The following is a 19,163-nucleotide window of genomic DNA, read 5'->3' as shown; positions in this document are numbered from 1 at the left end:
TCAGGCTGGTCTCAAACTCCTGACGTTGAGCAATCCACCCGCCTCGGCCTCCCAGAGTGCTAGGATTACAGGCGTGAGCCACCGTGCCTGGCCTTCAGCTGTGCATTATGGTTAGTCACAGTAATTCTTAGGAATATAGAGCAGTTTTTAATTATGTCCTGACCAAAGGATAAGGTAATAGAGTTGGAGAAGGAAAAATGGAGTAGGTTGTAGGTCACCATGACCCAAGTCCAGGTGGTCAGTATGTGTCTTCCATCTCCCTCTCTAGATCTACCCTCTACCATTCTCTACCACACTCTGTGCTCTAGGAGGCTCACTCATGTGGACAGCATCAGATGACTTCCTTGCACTAATAGCTTCTGGTTGGTTTGGTCAATGGCAGGCAGCAGTAAGAGACTGGGAGGTTAGAGAACGGTATGGTCAGGGTACTCAATCTTTGGCTCCCTCCCTTTTAGACTACATGGGTTATCTGAGTCCCTTTATCAAGGCCACAACTTTCGGCAGTTGGCCCTCTTCATAAAGCTACCTTCTCAACTTCTAGTGACCACTCCCTCCCCTCACCTCTTCAAGCCTAGGAGTGTAATGGCTCCTGGCCATCACAAGTGCTGGGACACTGCACTGTCATTTGGCGATTTCTTTAAACCCTGCCCAGACCTTTATAAACAGTACCTTTTTAGATTCCCCTCAAGGTATCTATTTTGAATGTACCATCTCTTTCCTGCCAGAAGCATAACTGTACACACACCAGCCACTTGTTCAATTTTATTAGCAATAATCATGCCTCAGATAAACCTCATTGGCTATGATTCTGCCACTGCACAAAGCTACACTTATTCAATTTTAGACAAGTAATCCTCACAAATACATAGGAGGAGAACAAATAAAATTTGAGGTTCCCCACCCATTCTAAATTCTAACCTAAAATCCCAAGAACTTAAAGTCCTGTTTTCTGTTATATAATACCAAGTCTCAGAGTCTGCAGGGGCATAAAAGATCAACATAATGCAACAGTCCCCTCCCATCATCCCAGAAGGAAGCATTCAGTTCCAGAAAGAACTCCAGTGCCTAGGAACTCACCCCTCCAAAGGAGGAATTCATCAACACTCTGGGAAAGGCCTTTGGAATCATCCCCAAACCACCATTCCATGTCATTTGTTTTGCCTTACTTCAGTCCAGACACTCTGCATTTCACAGGATGCCTCATTTGGCATTTGACTCACCTGCCTCAGTAAGATCAGAGTAAGCTCTGTGGCCTTACACCACTACACATTTTATAAATTGCTTCATTTACAAAATGGGATTGGGAAACTGAGTGGTCTGCAAGGCCACTTGCATCTCTGATTATCCAACCAATAAAACTAATTCAAGCAGTCAGGAAAATCATTCCTCACTTTAGGCCGGGCGTGGTGGCTCATGCCTGTAATCCTAGCACTCTAGGAGGCCGAGGTAGAAGGATGGCTTGAGGTCAGGAGTTCGAGACCAGCCTGAGCAAGAGCGAGACCCCCGTCTCTACAAAAAAATAGAAAAAATTAGCTGGGTGTGGTGGCCTGCACCTGTTGTCCCAGCTACTGGGGAGGCTGAGGCAGGTGGATTGCTTGAACCCAGGAGTTTGACGTTGCAGTGAGCTATGATGACACCACTGTATTCTAACTGGGAGGACAGAGAAAGACTGTCTCAAAAAAAAAGAAAGCATTCCTCACTTTCAACAGATAAACTCATCATTGCCAACTTCGCCTGGATCATCGAGTTTTACATTTCCTCAGACAGCTCTCTGAAAACATTATTTGAAACTTCCTCTATTCTTTTCAAACTCCAGACCAAACTCCTCTTGGCAGATGACCTTGTTCTCTACTTCCCCAGAAGCATCAACTTCCTGCCACCAAATCTGCAAATACCCTTATCTGGGTGATACATTCCAGGACCTTGAGTAGATGCCTGAAACCACATTCTACCAAACCCTATATATATTGTTTTTTCCTGTACATACATACCTCTGATAAAGCTTAACTTATACATTAGTCACAGTAAGAGATTAACAATAACTAATAATAAAATAGAATTATAACAATATATTAAATAAGTTATTACGTGAATGTGGTCTCTCTCTCTCACAGTATCTTACTGTTCTGTACTGCAGGTTACGGAAACCACAGAAAGCAAAACTGTAGATATAGATAAGGGGGGACTACTGTAGCCCTTCCTGCTCTCCTCCTTCCTTTGCTTTACAATAAAGCTGTGTCTTCTCCAGTCAATGATCCATTGTTTCTACTCATCTCTTACCCAGCAACAGTCCTCAGTGGAGTTCCCAGGCCCCTAGGGGTCCATAGACCTTTTCAGGATCCATGAGGATAAAACCAATTTCATGATAGGACATTACCAATCCTTTTCACTGTGTTGACATTTGCACTGATAATGCACAAGCAAAAGTGAGTAAAATTGCTGGCCCCTTAGCATGGATCAAGGTAAAAACGTCAGTTTCATTTAAGAATGTTTTTGGATGAAGTGATAAAAATACTAACTGTATTAAATCTATACCCTCGAAATGGGAAGTACACATAAAGCACTGTTCACATACTAATTTACAGCTGCCTTGAAAAAAGCACTTGTGCATCTGTTTAAGTTGCAAGCTAAAGTAGCCACTTTTTTCATAGAACACCATTTTTACTTGAAAGAATAACTGACAAACTGGCTACTCAGACTTGATTTGGATATCTGTTATTTATGTTAATGTGTGTTGCTTTCAAGTGCATAAATAAATATTTTTAAAGCTCAGTTTTACTTTTTAATAGGCAAATATTGATAGCTATAACGCACATAAAGGCTCTTTGGGCTCCTCAATCATGTTTAATAGTGTAGAGAGGTCCCGAGAACAGAAAGCTTGAGAAGGCCCTCCAGTCGTCAGGAAGCCAACGCTATTTGTTCTCAGAGACCGCCAACTGGTCCCTTTCACGGAGTCAAGGCCAGCAGCACCGTCTAAAACAGAAGTCCTCCGTCACACATCCCGGCTGCCACCTGGCTCTTTCCCGCCTGATCTCCGGGGAGCCGCCAGCATCTGCTGCCCGTGTCACCCTGGACACTCCCAATCTGCCTCCCTCGGGGTCACCACGGCCCTCGGCCTGGAGACCTGGCAGCCCGGCCAGTGTCGCGCCCTGGCCCTCCTGAGTCCTTGTCCCACCTCCTCTCTACGCGGTGGCCCGCACCAAGGTCCCTCCTTCCGGCCGCCTAATTGGGCCGGCTTCGTCCGCCCTCCTACCCAGGCGTCTTTGGAGCAGTAGTGCCCAGAGCCTGGCCTATGCGTGCCGAGTGTGCAGCGCCCTAGCCCCAGCCCTGAGGCCTTACCATGGTGAGCTCCGCCGCTGCCGCCCTAAGCCGCTACCAGACCTCAACCGCCGCCGCCACCGCTGCCGCCGCGCGCCCAACTGCCGCCGCTCTGCGCGCACACTGCCACGGATTGGCCCGCCGATACCCGCACGGCCATTGGTCCAGAGCTCCTGGGGGCGGGCTGAGGCTCAGGATCCCACTTCTGATTGGTCGTTCAAGAGAGAGTGGTGACGCTTTCGGATTGGATGCAGATTTGGCGGGAAGGCAGCAGGGTCGCTGATGGAGGCTGTGGGGCTGGGCCGTTTCCTCTGCGCCCTGGCACCGTGAGGTTGGAGCAGCTACAACAGGGCCTTGGTGGGATGCAGGACATTACCGTGCACGTAAGCCCTTGGCATGCAAATGGCTTGACGACGGCTTTATGCCACAGTCCCTTCCCTGGGAGCTCCAGGCCTGCTCGCCTCTGCGCTGCTTAGTCAGGTTTTTGCAAACAAGAGGCCTTCCCGGCATCTATGCAAAGTCACGGCATCCTCTCAATCATCTACTCCTTTCCTGGTGCAGAAAAGCCATTCCCACCCAGCACCCAGGATGAGGGCAGGATTTGATCACTTCTGTCAACCTAAAAGGAAGAAGCTGAGCAAAATTAATACAAGTAGAGAGTTTATTTGGGCCAAGTTTGAGGACTGCAACCCAGGAGCATAAAGTTGCCCTGAATATACACACGGATTAGCAGCAGTTACAAGTACATTTATTTTTTATTTTTGCTTTTATTTGTTTTAGAGACAGGGTCTTGCTCTGTCGCCCAGGCCTCTAGCAGTCCTTCCAACCTCAGCCTCACGAGTAGCTCAGACTACGTGCAACAGCCACCCTGCCTGGCTACAAGTATGGTTGTGTGTGTGTTTAAAAACATTTTATTATCACTGTGTTTTTTAGAGAAAAGGTCTTGCTCTGTCACCCAGGCTGAAGTGCAGTTGCACATCATAGCTCACTGTATCGTCAAACTCCTGAGCTCAAGCAATCCTCTTGCCTCAGCCTCCTCCCAAGTAGCTGGGACTACAGGGTGTGCCACCATGTCCTGCTAATTTTCTTATATTTTGTAAAGATAGGGTTTTTAAAGGAAAAGGAAAAACCTAACAAGTAGGTTTTTAAAGGAAAAGAGGCAGTTCCTAAATTGTTTACCAAGAATTTACACCAAAATAACATAAGCTATTGATTGGCTGTACATTGTTCTTTGTATCCCAAATTCCAGAAACAAGAAGACAATGAGTGCAGTGGCTAGTCAGGAACAAAATGCCTTTAAACAATTGCTCTTGGGCATGGGTTGGGAATGGGCTTGAGACCTAGTACCACATTCTTTTCTCTCTGGGCCTGATATATTTTGCATATCTCACACAGCTCTCTCAGACTGCTGTGAGCTATTTTTCTTTTCTCTCTTTAGTGAGGAGTGGATTTCCCGCCACCAGGGAGGAGGAGGACACACCCCTTTCCCCAGAAGAGCAGAGTTGGGACCCAATGCCCATTTTGGAGGACTTTGGAACAATCACCTGATTCCTCCATACCTAAAGATAATTTTAACTTTCTTTGGGATCCAGTGTGTATTCATATCTGGGAAAAGCAAGGGAAAATAATCCAGGCATACACTCAGCTCATCACCAGAATGCAGCACCCCATTCTGGTGTCTTCCTAGAGGGTGATGGAGAAGACTCTTAACTTTCTCTCCTTAGTAAAGAAGAGAGACGGAGCTCATCCAGTGTGATGGGACAATGCACCAGACCTAGGATTTTTCTGTAGGCTTGGGGGTGGGAGGGCTCTAAACAATGCTATCAGGTGTGCTCTAAGAAGGAACGCTTTGGCACAAGGAGGAGGGCCAGGCAGGGAGGTCTACGGAAAGCCAGGGAGACCAGAAGGAGGCCACTGCCCTCCCTGACTCTTCTTCCCAGGAAAGTGAATCCTGTCTTAGCTCCAGGGGCTACCATAACAAAATACCACAGAAAGAGTGGCTTAAACAACAGAAATGTATTTTCTCACAGTTCTGGAGGCTAAAAGTCCCTGAGGACTCTCTGGCTGGCACACAGCCACCTTCCTACCATGTCCTCACACAAATGCTCTCTGCTTTCTTTCTTTTCTTTTTTTTGAGACAGAGTCTCATTGTGTTGTCTGGGCTAGAGTGCCATGGCGTCATCCTAGCTCACAGCAACCTCAAACTCCTGGGCTCAAGCGATCCTCCTGCCTCAGCCTCCTGAGTAGCTGGGACTACAGGCAGGCGCCACCATGCCTGGCTAATTTTTTCTATATATTTTTAGTTGTCCAATTAATTTCTTTCTAATTTTTAGTAGAGACGGGGTCTCACTCTTGCTCAGGCTGGTTTCGAACTCCTGAGCTCAAACAATCCGCCCGCCTCGGCCTCCCAGAGAGCTAGGATTACAGGCGTGAGCCACCGTACCCAGCCCTCTCTGCTTTCTTATAAGGACACTAATCCTATTGGATTAGGGCCTTATCCTTGTGACCTCGTTTAACCTTAATTATCTCCTATAGGCCCTATCCTCAAATATAGCCACATTGGGAATTAGAGCATCAACATATAATTTGGGGGGACACAATTCAGTCCATAGCACCCTCCTTCCTCAGGGCTCCAACCACATCATGTATATAACTGAACTGTAGTCTGTATCACATTATGTTTTTAAATACAGTCATGTATCTCCTTAAGAACTGGAATATGTTCTGAGAAATGTGTCATTAGGAGATTTTGTCATATGAACATCATAGAGTGTATTTACACAAACCTAGATGGTATAGCCTACTACACACCTAGGCTATATGGCTTAGCCAGTCTCTCCTAGGCTACAGACCTGTACGGCATGTTACTGTACTTAATACTGTAGGCAATTGTAATACAATTGTGTTTGTGTATCTAAACATAGAAAAGGTACAGTAAAAATATGCTATTATAATTTTATGGGACCACTATTGTATATTCAGTCCATGATTGACCAAAACATCATTATATGGTATATGATTGTAATATTTATTTTTCTGATTATATAATAAAAGTGACATATTCCCAGTAGAAAGTGTAGAAAATGCAGGAAAATATAAAGAAAATAAAAATCATCCATAAACCCACAACCTAGAGATAAATATTATTAATATTTCAATAGGACTTTTTTGGTCTTTTTTTCCTATATGTATGCATTCATACTATTTTTATATAATTGGAATCAAACAGTATGATTTTTTAACAGCTTTCTTGAGATATAAGTCACATACCACATAATTCATCCACTTAAAATGTAAAAGTCAATGGTTTTTAGCACATTCATAAAGTTGCAGAACACCACAATCAATTTTAGAACACTATTTTCCCCTAACCACTAGACCACCAGGAATAAACATTTTTGTTAGTCTCCAAAGAAACCCATATCCATTAGTTGTCGGCTCCTAATCTCCCTATCTTCCCAGCCCTGGGCAACCTACAAGCTACTTCTGGTCTCTGCAGATTTGCCTATTCTGGACATTTCATATACATGGAATCACACAATAGGTGGTCTTGGGACTGGCTTCTTTGATTTAGCATACTGTTTTCAAATTTCATCCAGGTAGCATATATCAGTATTTTTTCTTCTTTTAAAACAGTTTCATTGAGCTATTATTCACATATGATACAATTCACCCATTTAAATTATACCATTCAATTTATTTTAGTATATTCACAGAATTGTACAACCACCACCACAATTGATTTTAGAACTTTTTTTTTCGTTTTTCCCAAATGGTTGTCGAATTTACTTGCTTGATCAATAATGGTCATGGCAAAAATTAATTAACCAACACTGAGACACTTGTAATGAAAGACCAATTTTAAAAATCCATGACACCTTGATAGAAATTAGAGTTTACACAAACAGAAAAAGAACCTTCCATATTGCCAGCAGCTATTAAGTGAATGTACTGGGACCGACTGGAACATTTTTATAACCTCAAATTTCATTCCTTTTTATTGTTGAATAATAGTCCATTATATGGATTATACCACATTGTGTTTATCCATTGGTGGCCATTTCTACTTTTTGGATATTATGAATAATGCTGCCAGGAACATGCATGTACAAGTTTTTATGTGGACATATATTTTTCATTTCTGTTGAGTGGAACTGCTGGGTCATATGGTAATTCTATGATTAATCTTTTGAGGAAGTGCCAAAAAATCCATGTGATTTCTGGATCCTGATTTCCTCACTTAACATTAATCATGTGTGTTTTCACGAATGGTTAAATGTTCTTTGAGCATGTGGCTTTTAATGTTTGCAGAGTTCCAAATCTTACTTAACTGATCCCCTGTTATTTGGGATATTTCCAATTTTCATTATTATAAACAGCATTTCAATGAATATCAGTCTTCTTATGCATCTCTGATTATTTTTGCAGAGCAGATTAGTGGAATGATTGGATCAAAGGACACAGGCAGTTTTATGACTCTCGGTGAGTAATGATAAAATGCCTTTCAAATAGATTGTACCAGTCTGCATTCTCATGAATAGAGTTTGGGAATGCCAGTTGTGCACCTCTTGAAATTCTAATAGTCTCCTGAGGTCACCAGAACATGAACATGTGGAGGGCAGGGACTTGTCTGGGCATCTTTGACCCCATGCCCAGCTCAATGTGCTGCACATAGTAAGGGTTTGTGTTACATGAATGAGTAAGAGCAAATAAAGGCCCAGATTAGTCCAGAGGCACAGGGACAGAGGGGCAGAGGGGCAGAGAGGAAGCACAGGTGTCTGAGTCATCATGAAGGCCAGCTCCATAGGACTCAGCACCTGGCTGATGGAGGGACTCAGCGCAGACATCCTGGTCACAGGGCATCGTGAGTTGAAGAGCACTCAATGTAGAAGTTGTAGTGGCTGGCTGGAGGGGAGGAAGCCACACTCCAAAGTCATTTAGGAGCAGGCACTGGTAGGGACTGTCTGAAGACCGGCAGCAACTCTTTTTTATACTCCGCTCTGCAAGCACCAGTCTTTATGCAAAGCCCAGGAAGAATTACCTTCACTGAGCTAGCAAGGTCATCAAACTCTGTGTTCACCTGGATATACTGGGGAGAAATCCATTACAAGGCAGTATGTTACTACGTTCTGAGAACTTGACTATTTTTACTTACACACACAAGGTCTCAAAGAAGCTCCTTCTGGTGGCTTCTCTTCTGTGGATGACAGTCACAGACTCTCCAAACTATTAAAATAGAGAAAGGGGCCAGGTGCAGTGGTTCATGCCTGTAATCCCAGCACTTGGGGAGGCCAAGGCAGGAGGATGGCTTGAGGCCAGGAGTTCTAGATCAGCATGGACAACATAGCAAGACCCCATCTCTACCAAAAAATTAAAAAATTAGCCAAGAGTGGTGGGGCAAGCCCATAGCCCTAGCTACTCAGGAGGCTGAGGCAGGAGGATTGCTTGAGCCCTGGAGTTCAAGGTTGCAGTTAGCTACGATGATGCCACCACACTCTAGCTAGGGTGACAGAGTAAGAGTCTGTCTCCAAAAAACAAACAAAAAACAGTAACAATGTTTGACATCAGTTGTCCCAAACCTTAAGGACTGGAACTGTAAATACACATTTCTGGAAAGCCTTTGACCCAAGTTTGGGTTGAAATAAATCAGGGTTAGAATAAGCACTGATGTGTAATTGGATGTTTCTTTTAATGATTCTTATTTTGGGATTTTCTCTTTAATGATTAGTTGCCTTAGAAAAGAGTGATTTATTTTCCTATATTACAAAAGCAAACTTGAATGAACAGGGGCCCTGATGTCCCTCACGGCCACTTAATTGAATCTCACAGTGCCACAGTCCCCCCTACAGGCAGCAGCAGGGGTGGGAGGAGAGAAGGGCAGCCTTGCGAACAGCGAACCTGCAAATCTAAACATCAGTGAACAGTGAGCATAGTGCCCCTGAGCCCCACCTGTTCTCTCTCAGCCAGTGAAGAACCCAGGCAGGGGCCCAAGGTGAGACCACGGCAGGACCGCCAGTCCAGAGGGAGCAGAGCCGGAGTGGCCTCTAGACCTGCGTTCAGGCTCGGTTGGTACTCTGCCTCTGCCTCACGGTGTATTTGGGCAGGGCACTTTGTGTCTCTGACCCCTACTTTCTTCCTCTAAAATGGATATAACGATACCTCACAGGGCTGCTGGGAGAATCACAGATGAGGTTTATGAAAAGCTCTTACGGAGAAATCCAGCAGTTCCAGAGCAGGTGCTGGATTGTCCTGCACAGACTTGAGAAGACCAAAGCAGCCCTCACTTCGCATGGGATTCCTGGACACCTGAGAAACACAACGCAAAACCGAGAGAAGCTGAGCCCAGGGAAGCCAGAGGACAGTGTGAAGGGGAAGGAGAGCCTCCTCATCTCTGAGGACTGGTTAGGACGGCCCCACTGTCTCAGCTCAGAAGGTGTCTCTGCTGGACGGCATGCCCTGGTGAGGCTGCTGGGAGAGACAGGGGAAAGGATGCACCAGACACACTGCTGCCCTTAAAGAGCTCACCTGCTGGGGCAGGGGAGGGACAGGAGCCATCATAAAAACGCAGTGTGGTAAGTGCAATGAGAGAGTGTGCACCAACCCTACCTGGGAAGTGTCAGGAAAAGGAAAACCCAAAAGAGAATTTTAACAGTGGCCCACGATGGCTACAGTCAAGCACGTGGGTAATAATAAAACTTTGGCCTATAAACTGAAGCTGACCTGCCTGTGAACTGGAATTTGTTAAAATATTTCATGGATAGGTACTGGCTATAAATCTGTTTATTAGATGTACAACAAAGACAGGCCGGGCATGGTGGTGGCGCCTGTAGTCCCAGCTACTCGGGAGGCTGAGGCAGGAGGATCGCTTGAGCCCAGGAGTTCGAGGCTGCAGTGAGCTTGATGGTGCCATAGTACTCTATCCTGGGAGAGAGAGCAAGACCCTGTCTCTAAAAAAAGAAACAAAAAAACCTCCCACAAAACAAAAAAGCAAAAAACAGACACTAGAACTTAAAGAAATCACAGTTAGATTTATTCTGAACCAAGTTTGAGGACTTAGGGGTGGGGCTGAGCAGTTCAGCAAGAAAAGCGGCGGAAGCAGAAAGAGGTGAAAAATAGTACCGTGTGTGTGTGTGTGTGTGTGTGTGTGTGTGTCTGTGTGTGTGTCTGTGTGTGTGAATTCCGAGCAGCGTGGCGTGAGAACAACGAACTTGGAAGAGGGGGGTTGGCAGAGCCCAGATCCCCATGACATGCTGTGAATGACACACTAAGAAGCTTGGATTTATCCAGACGGGATCAAACCCCACCGGCTTTAAGCAGGGAGCGTGCAGACACGTTTCTGGTTTACAAAGATCACTGGGTAGTAGGTAGGAAGGACCAGAGCCAGGAGACTAGCAAGTCTCACTTCCCAAGGGGGAGAAGAGGGGACCCAGTAGCCCAAGCACACTAGGCTGGGTGAGAGGGGAGGTATGGAAAGGGAGGGGCGGCGCGAGCTCTGGGCCCCACCCTCTGACTTGGGGAGAAGGAGCCCTCCCCTAAGAGGCAGCCCTTAAAGGGAGAAGCTTCCAGCAGGGGCAGGGGCTGGTGTGTGTGAGAGCTACGGGAGGAGCCTGGGGAAGGCTGCGGGGGGAGATGAGGGCCAGGCAGAGCCAGAGGCCTCCTCCAGAGATGGTAACACTGTCCCCCAGCACATGCTGTGGGCACAGTGGTCCCTGGGACCTGCTCCACCCTGGCCTGGCTCCCTCCCTTCTCTGATTTCTGCTGTCAGCCTTGCTCAGTGCTCCTCCCCATCTGCAAGCCTGGAGAAAGGGAACCCCTGATGGGCACGCAAGGCAGCAGGTCTGAGCAGAGGCCAACACTACCCCTGGGCCGACCCTGGGATCCAGCAAGGCCAGAGGAAGGGCAGGGGAGAAGATGAAGGTGACACACCCCGGGGGGCCCAGCAGAGAAAGGCAGCAAGGAGTGTTGGGGAGCCACAGCGGGGACAGGTAAGGGGAGGAGGAGGGCCAGGCCAGGGGTGGAGGGAATGGCACCGGGAGGAAGTGGTCATAAGGGGAAGCTAGGAGGTCCCTCCCAGAGACCCCGCCTGGGCCCTAGAGGCTGTGTGCAGTGTACACCCACCAGCTGCACCTAGGCGGGGGCTGGGGCGATGTGGCGGGGGAGGGATCTGCATGGACAGGCGCTGGGTAGGTCTGGGCCCATCGGGCCAGCACTCACAACAAGAACCCTCAGTGTCTGGTTGACCCGGAGGCCCAGGCCCAGGCCCAGGCTCAGAGCTCCCACCGCAGAGATTCGGTTGTTGCTGCAGCAAAAAAAATATGTGCATTGTGCTACCTTCCAAGCAGATACACAGAGCCTACTGCCCCCCCACGTCCCCACCACAGCTGCTGTTGCAGCCACCAGGTGCCTGTAGGAGCAGCCAGGTGCTGAGCAAGGCATACACACTGGCCCACCTGTCAGGGCCCTGCCTCGCCCCACCCCGACTAGGCTCCCTTTCTGAGAGGGAAGAAGCTCTCACGGAGCCCCGGCCCCATCACGGGCCTTGTGCTTTACACACACGTTTGTGATTCCCAGCCACCTGCCTGCACTGCAGGAATTACAAGTCCCAACATATAAATAATGAACTTGGACGAGAAAGATGGAGCTGGGTGCTCTGGGATTGTGGCTCAAGCCCCGTCACAGGTAGACTGTGGTAGGTTCAGGAATTAAAGTGAACAGTAACAAGGTCCCGGAGCCCCTGGTCCCTAGCGTGACACACCTGCACTCCTCACCTCATGTTGAGTTCCTCCAGCACGTTGTTGGCCTTGAGAGCCTCGCCCACTGCGGAGGCTCCAGGATCTCCAAAGCCATTGTACGAGATATCCAGGACTTTAAGGAAAATATTTGCCTAGAACACCAAGGAGCAAAGCCAGGGAACCACATCTGACAGTGGAGAAACGCAGGGGGCCTCAGCCTCACAGGCCCGAGGTGCAGGGAGCACAACACAGTCCAGAGGGCAGAGGTACCAGGGAAGAATCAGGAAAGTGCTGCACAGGCCCCTGGTAGCTGTGGCTCAGATGACGGTGACCAGGAGAGATGAATGGCCCGAAGCACAATGAGAAAGGGTGACTGTGGCTGTGAACGACCCTCAGAGACTGGGAGGGGCTCTGCCAAACAGCAGCAGGCCCCAGAGACATGGGGGTCAGACTCCACACCCACTCAGCAGCCTCTCGAAGGCAGGGACCTCGAGACACGGAGCAGCCCAGGGGCCCAGCGGAGGCTCCAGTGAAGGACTGTCAGATGAAACCCGCCCAGGGGACTATGCTGGGGGGGAAGAAAGAACCTGACCTGCCATCTGCCATAAGAGAGCAAGGCACTGGAGACACTGCAGGCACCTTGTGGCACCCTGGTAGGGCTTGAGCCTGCCATTCCCGAGGCCTGTGAACCACAACACGCAAGGGAGCGGGTGGGATGTTTGAGAGGGTGTGCTGGCATCCAGGGGTGTAAGGGTATCATCTCAGGGGACCGTCTGCATGTGCCCCACAGTAAGTATGTGTTGCCAGACTGCACGGATGTCCCCTACCAGCTGAGTGTCTTTGATGTCTGGGGAAGGTGTGAGACATTCAGCTGTGTGACAGGAGAGTGAGCACACTGTACTGCAGTCATTAAATGAGACCAGGGAAATTAAAGTCACCTAATGAAACACACTTTAACCTCTGCTCAAAAGATCCAAGATTCATTTCTGAAGAGCAGCAAAGACAGGGGGCTGACACCTGGGAGACCTGCCCGAAAAGACATGCCTGAGGAGCCGACTGGGCAGGGGCCTCCTACCTGCAGTCCCCTGGCAAATGCTACAGCTCCCGGGCCTCGGAGGTGATTCCAGCTTATGTTAAGCTCGGTGAGTCCTGTGTTTTCTGCCAGGGCTGGTCCGAGCATCTCTCCTTCAGAAAGAGAGAGAGACCTTCTTATTCACTGTGTTTGTTCTTTCAAAAAATGACACTGATGCCCAGTGTCTGAGTCTCTGCTGGGCAGGGGGGTCACAGAGATGAACCCAACATGGGCCTGCCTTGCCCTCAAGGGATTCACATTTAATGGGGGAGATATTAACACAAATTAATGGGATGTGAGCTATTGAGATCAAGAGAAGGGAGGTGTGGGAAGAAGGGGCTAACCCTGCCTTGTTACCCCAGGGGTTTAGGAAAGTGGACAGAGGCGATGATGTGGGACCGAGGAGTCCCCAGCACATGCACAGGCACAGTGGAGAGTGGACACAGGAAAGCACAGGCGAGCAGAAGCACCTGTGCAGATGCATGCGGCCTGGGGCCGGGCAGGGGGCCGGCCTGAGGTGGGAGTGACGGGCACAGGAGAGGTGCTGCAGAGGCCTTTACTGCTGAACCAACAGGCTCTGCCTACAAGTGGCCAGGAGTCAGGGAGGGCCTTAAGAAGTGACAGGGCTGGATTAGCATCTCATCAAGATCCCTAGCAGTGGGTGATGAGGGTTGAATGGGGTGGGCGGGGCAGAAGGGAGAGGCTGGAAGACCAGTTGGAGGCTCATGCCACAGTCTAGGCCAGAGGCGACAGGCCTGGCACACCTGTGGTGGGGAGGATGAAGGGGTGGTAGAGAAGGGAAGGGCCCAGTGTGGGGAAAGAAAGCCTGGGAGATATTTAGTGCATAACTCGGGCAGAACCTGACCCACCAGCCCACATTCCATTCTGTCAGGCAGTCTGACCCGCTCCCAGGTCGCAAAAGCACCAGCATCAGCATGTCTCCTGGCTGTTCCCCATTTGGAGCCCCCTCCTTCACCTGGCTAACAGCTCCTCATCCTTCTAACTTGGGTCCATGGTGTCAGGAGGCCTTGCCTGCCCCACTGGGCTGGCCTGGATCCCCCAGGTCCCTTGTCTATGGTGCCTCCATCCTTCCAGGCTCCGACCATTAGACCTCTCTCTGCCTGGCTGGTCTCTGCCACCAGCCTGGGAGCCCCCTGAGGGTCTAACATTAACCTCTCACTGTGATCCCGACACCTAGCACAGGTCTAGCAAGGATCGGCTGAAGAGGTGCACAGAGGAAAAACAGATAAACTAACCCGGAGTCCTCAGCCAGCCTGCTGGGCCAGCACACGCCACGGCAGATGCTTTTAGCACCTCGGAGAGCTCCCTGCACAGAAGCTGGGACTCCCACACTGCCCTGCTGAGAGCTGGATTCTGCGCCCAGCACGGGACGTGATACTCCCAGGTTCTCAGACACGGGTTCCTTCCTCCTTCCTCAGACACCCCTAGGGCTGAGAAGAGAGTGCAGTGGTCCCCCATTTTGTGGGGAAGCCCCTTCTTTGCTAACAGCTGAAGCGTGGGAAGGCTCTTTCTTCTGCACCTCTGCAACTGCCAGTGCTTGTCCTCTGACCCCACGCCTCACGGGGGTCAGGCCCACCACAGACCCCCACGTGGAGAAACAAAATGGCCTGGTTGAGATTCTCCTTCCCAGGGCCCACCTGCCTCCCTCATATGCACATATGCACAGGGCCTTGGCTTCCAGCCCCTCCACCCTGGCTGCCTCTCTGGCACCTGCCCAGCTGCAGGCCCAGAGAGACACTTATACTTAAGTTTGTCCAAGTCTGAAATGAGTCTCACTTTTAATTTCACTGACTTCTCACAGTGATTTTCTTAGAAGGCAAACTGGCCTCTGGCAGTTCAATTCGAGGCCAATTCTCACAGGTTGTTGCCACCTCACTCACTCTAAGCTGCTTGAGACAAAGCAGCTATTCTGAGACCGTCCAGATCAGATAATTTTCCTGGGCATCCATTAAGATGGAGATGCCTGGGCATTCCCCCAAGAGTTTGGTTCAGCAGGTCCATAGCCCAGGAATCTGTATTCCTAGCCCAGGGTCCCAGGTGATTCATATTATTGATTGGAGCATTTGGGGAAAGGCAGGTAGAAGTGAATATTCCTTAAAAAGCAGAAAGCTGGTGCAAAGGCCCTGGGGCACGAGTGATGAGTTCCAGGAATCCCACCCGTGTCTTCTACAGCACTTGGAATAAAATTTTCATACATTTTGCCATGATCTGCAGCCCTGTGACCCCCTCTGGCCTCTCCACCCCACAGCATGGCCACTCTCCTTGGGCTCACTAGCCCAGTCACACTGGTGTCTGTCAGTCTGGGAAACAGGCCTGCATGCCCACTGTCCTCTGCTTGAAATGCTCTCCGTCTGGTGTGCTTGCACATTTCTGCTTCAATGTCACCTTTTCACAAAGGCCTGCCCGGCTACCCCTCCAAAGCAGGGAGTCCCCATTCTTCTCTAGAAGCACGCATTATTATTTTTCGAGACAGGGTCTTGCTCTGTCACTCATGCAAGACTGCAATGGCATCATCATAGCTCACTGCAACCTCAAACTCTTGGGCTCAAGTGATCCTCCTGCCTCAGCCTCCCGAGTAGCTGGGACTACAGGTGTGTGCCACCACATCTGCCTAATTTTTATATTTTTTTGTAGAGATTTTTTTTTTTTTTTTGAGATGGAGTCTTGCTCTGTCGTCTGGGCAGAGTCTAGCCATAGCATCAGTCTAGCTCACCAACTTCAAACTCCTGGGCTCAAGTGATTCTCCTGCCTCAGCCTCCCGAGTAGCTGGGTTACAGGCATGCACCACCACACCCGGCTAATGTTTCCATTTTTAGCAGAGACACGGTCTCCCTCTTGTTCAGGCTGGTCTGGAACTCCTGACCTCATATGATCCTCCACCTTGGCCTCCCAAAGTGCTAGGATTACAGGCCTGAGCCATTGCACCTGGCCCTTATTGGTTTCTTGGTACCTTATTGGCACCGATAATTACAGAGAATGATCTTGTTAACACACTCCTTGAGGTCAGGGACTTTGTTTTGTTCAAGGCTGGATCCCTAGTGGCTAAATCAGCCCAGCACATACAGTAACGGTCAATGAGCTATTTGTGGAATGAATTGAGAGTTCTGTGTGGCTGGAGAGGGGAGGAGTGGGCCAAGGTGGGGTATGCGGTGCAGGAGCCAGAGTGTGGATGTTCTTTGGTGGGTGCTCAGCACGATCCTGCCAACCCCCACCCATTAGCTTTTGTGTCCCATGGTGGCCCTGGGTGGGCATTACCTGCTTGGTCGTTTAGCTGGTTATAGCTCAGGTCCAGGGATTTCAGGCCTGTGTGGGCCAGCAGGAGTTCAGCAAGGTACTGGGCTGCCTGCTCCTCCAGACTGTTCCCTGACAGCTGAATCTTCTGCATGGCCATGTTCCCCACAAGGAAAGCACAGAGGGCCTGGGCCCCTGCTGCTCCCAGCTGGTTCTCTGACAGGTCCACATCTGGGCACCAGCACCATTCCTCAGTCAGGGGGATCCAAAGCGAGGCACCACCCTCCTCCCCTTCCTCCATCCCCCAAACCTCCAGGCCTGACGCAGAGGAACGGGCTTTGCAGTTGCACTGTCTGAGGTTGCATGACCCTGCCACCCAAGAGCTGGGTCCCCTCCGGCCCCTGACTTCCCCATCCCTGTGTGTCCACAAGCTTCTCTGTCAAAGGGTGTTTTGGGTGCTGCCAAGAACGCTGTGGTGGAGGGGCAGCCATCTGGAAGTGATATACCCCACCACAGAAGCGCCCACTGCCCCATTTCTGGGATTGGTAGTAACAGCCCAGGTGGCAGTACACAGAGCACTTACATGGGCCAGACACTGTGCTGACCACTTCACATACCCACTTTCATTTAATGCTCATTGCAACCCCAAGAGCTAAGAGGTATTGTTGGGGCCATTTCACACATTGGAAACTGAGGCTCAGTGAGGTTGGGCTGATCAGCCCCCTCCTCTCTGTGTTGAAGGATTCCTCCACCTTGCATTCAAGCATTGGGAGTCCACCATGCGCTGGGGTTCGGGGTGCTGGCCAGCAAGGGAGGGGAGTGGTAGCATGGGGTGGGTTAGGAAGGGAGTAGCATCCAGCTTGGGCACACTGCACAGGGTCTAACTCCACCCCCACATGCCCCACCCTGTGATGAGGCCCCTCCCTATTCCCCAGAAACACCAGCAGTCCCCAGGTGAGAAGGCCCCTCTTAGGGGGGCCACATCCCTGAGGAAAAGGAGGATTCAAGCCTGCCCACCTGCCCCAGCTGGGCACCTACCACAGATGCTGCTGCTTTTGCTCAGGGCAACTGCCAGGGCCTCTGCGCCAGCCCCACAGAGCCCATTGTCCCGAAGGTCTAGCCGCTTGATGCAGGAATTGGAGGCCAACGAGGAAGCCAGAGCCCGGGCCCCCTAGAATGGAGCAGAAGGGCCTGGTCCTTCCCAGGGCTGAGGGCCCCAGACACAGCTGGCCACTCTCCTGGCTCATGCTCCCAGGGCCCAGCCCACTCTGTCCTCCAGCCGGAAAGCCCTCCCCTTCCCACCACCAGGACACTTGCTTCTCCTTCCAGGCTGTGTCCAGGTCTCACTCCTGTAGTTCTTCCTGACTCCTCAGCAGGTCAGGGGCCTGCGGGCTCCCATCTCTTATGCAGATCTCTGTCACAGCCTCTATCTCATCTGCCTCCCAGATGTAGGGGGTGGAACAGGCCTGACACAGGGGAAAGCTGAGGAGTGTGCGGGATGGACTCAGAGAGGGGCACTCCTATGGCTGCTATCTCCTGGGTCCTCCCCCTCTAAGCCTGGCCCAGAGTCCCTCCAGTGGTACCTGGAGCCCCAGGCCATGGTGCCGCAGGTTCAGCTCTGGGGCACTCCCTTGGCGCAGAAAGCAGGAGATACTCACAACGCCATGGGCCCGGCAACACCCCAGGTAGAGGGTGTCCCTGCCCGGTTCTCCAAGCCCGTGAGTGCCTGGTAGGAGACAGGAGGACAAATGTAGACCCCTTCAGAGGCACAGCCCCTGCCTCCTCCCCTGCCCTCCGTCACTAGCTGGCCTATGTTTTCCCTCTAGAGACATTTCTTCCTGTGCTAGTTGGGACTATTGCTCCCATATTACAGATGCAGACACAGAGGCTCAAAGTAAGCAAATCCTTTCCTCCAAGTCACACAGCTAATCGTAGCTAATCCTAGCAGAGAATTAGGGCCTGCTCTGTCTGATGCCAGAGTGCATTCTGTGTCTTTTACCCAGGGCTATACACCACAAACGTTTTACGAACACTTTTGGAGGGAAAAAACCTGGAATAATTCTAAATTCTATAGATCCACTAGCTTAGTTTTTCCTGTGTGCTGGGAAAGCCCAGCTCTGATCCCATTCCAGAGTGGGATACCCCTTGGTACACTGTCCAGTGGGTTGTGCATTTTAACGTTATTCTGGAAGCATGTTCTAATGGTAGAACTCCTGATGCCCCAAGAGCACTGAGGGGAGGGCACGGGGCTGCAGGGACTGCCCTGAAGACGCCCCACAAAGGGGTGCGCTCCCTGCTGGACAAGGGTCCCTTGCCCTCTCGGCCTCAGCCCGCCTCCCTCCACCCCTGCTGGAGAAGCCCCCAAGGTGAGGAGACAGGCCTGGCCCCGCTGCCCGGGGCACCTTCTGTCTCCAGGTCGGAGTCCGAATCCGTGTGCGAACCTTCCTCGGCCTCAGACACCCCTACAGGACGTCCAGCCGCTGCCGCCTCTTCTTCCAGTTCTTCATTCTCCTCAGACGTCGCGCACCGACCCCCCACGATTACGTCCATTTCGCAGCCGAAGGCTCGGAGACCGGGACAGCGTGGGGCCGAACCTAGAGCGCGGCCCGGGGATGTGGGCGGATTCTCCAGCTGCGCTGACCAATCGCATATGGCGGACAGCGACAGGCGCCCTCCTTAACCAACAGCCAATGCCCGGGTAGTCGCCCGGGCAACGCGGTACTGTCGGTTGCCGCGGAAACCTCTGAGGGCGTGCGCCCATCTGGAGCCGGATCTTCGCACGCTCGCGC

General features: G+C 50.6%; 1 protein-coding gene across 1 annotated transcript; it reads right to left on the bottom strand.

Moving 5' to 3' along the window:
* Positions 1 to 8,251: 8,251 nt before the first annotated feature.
* On the bottom strand, positions 8,252 to 18,924 carry LRRC74B (leucine rich repeat containing 74B). The gene is made up of 9 exons (XM_012659357.1): positions 18,777 to 18,924; positions 17,958 to 18,100; positions 17,413 to 17,545; positions 16,399 to 16,605; positions 13,126 to 13,235; positions 12,087 to 12,202; positions 11,533 to 11,617; positions 9,529 to 9,624; positions 8,252 to 8,407 (listed from the first exon to the last, which is right to left on the bottom strand). The coding sequence occupies exons 1-9, from the start codon at positions 18,922 to 18,924 to the stop codon at positions 8,252 to 8,254; spliced, it is 1,194 nt and encodes a 397-aa protein (XP_012514811.1).
* Positions 18,925 to 19,163: the final 239 nt, after the last annotated feature.

The sequence above is a fragment of the Propithecus coquereli genome, unplaced genomic scaffold, assembly GCF_000956105.1.
Source record: "Propithecus coquereli isolate 6110/MARCELLA unplaced genomic scaffold, Pcoq_1.0 Scaffold606, whole genome shotgun sequence".
In the NCBI taxonomy this organism is placed as follows: Eukaryota; Metazoa; Chordata; class Mammalia; order Primates; family Indriidae; genus Propithecus; species Propithecus coquereli.
This window is presented reverse-complemented; position numbering and strand designations above follow the sequence as displayed.

Bases quoted from the DNA above. Each gene is read 5' to 3' on its own strand.
- LRRC74B (XM_012659357.1), bottom strand. From the start codon at position 18,924: ATGGACGTAATCGTGGGGGGTCGGTGCGCGACGTCTGAGGAGAATGAA. The intron at 17,546-17,957 runs GTACCACTGGAG...GCTCCATTCTAG, and splicing joins ACCATGGCCTGGGGCTCCAG to GGGGCCCGGGCTCTGGCTTC. The intron at 8,408-9,528 runs GTAAGAGCTTTT...ATTTCTCCCCAG, and splicing joins TGGAACTGCTGGATTTCTCC to TATATCCAGGTGAACACAGA.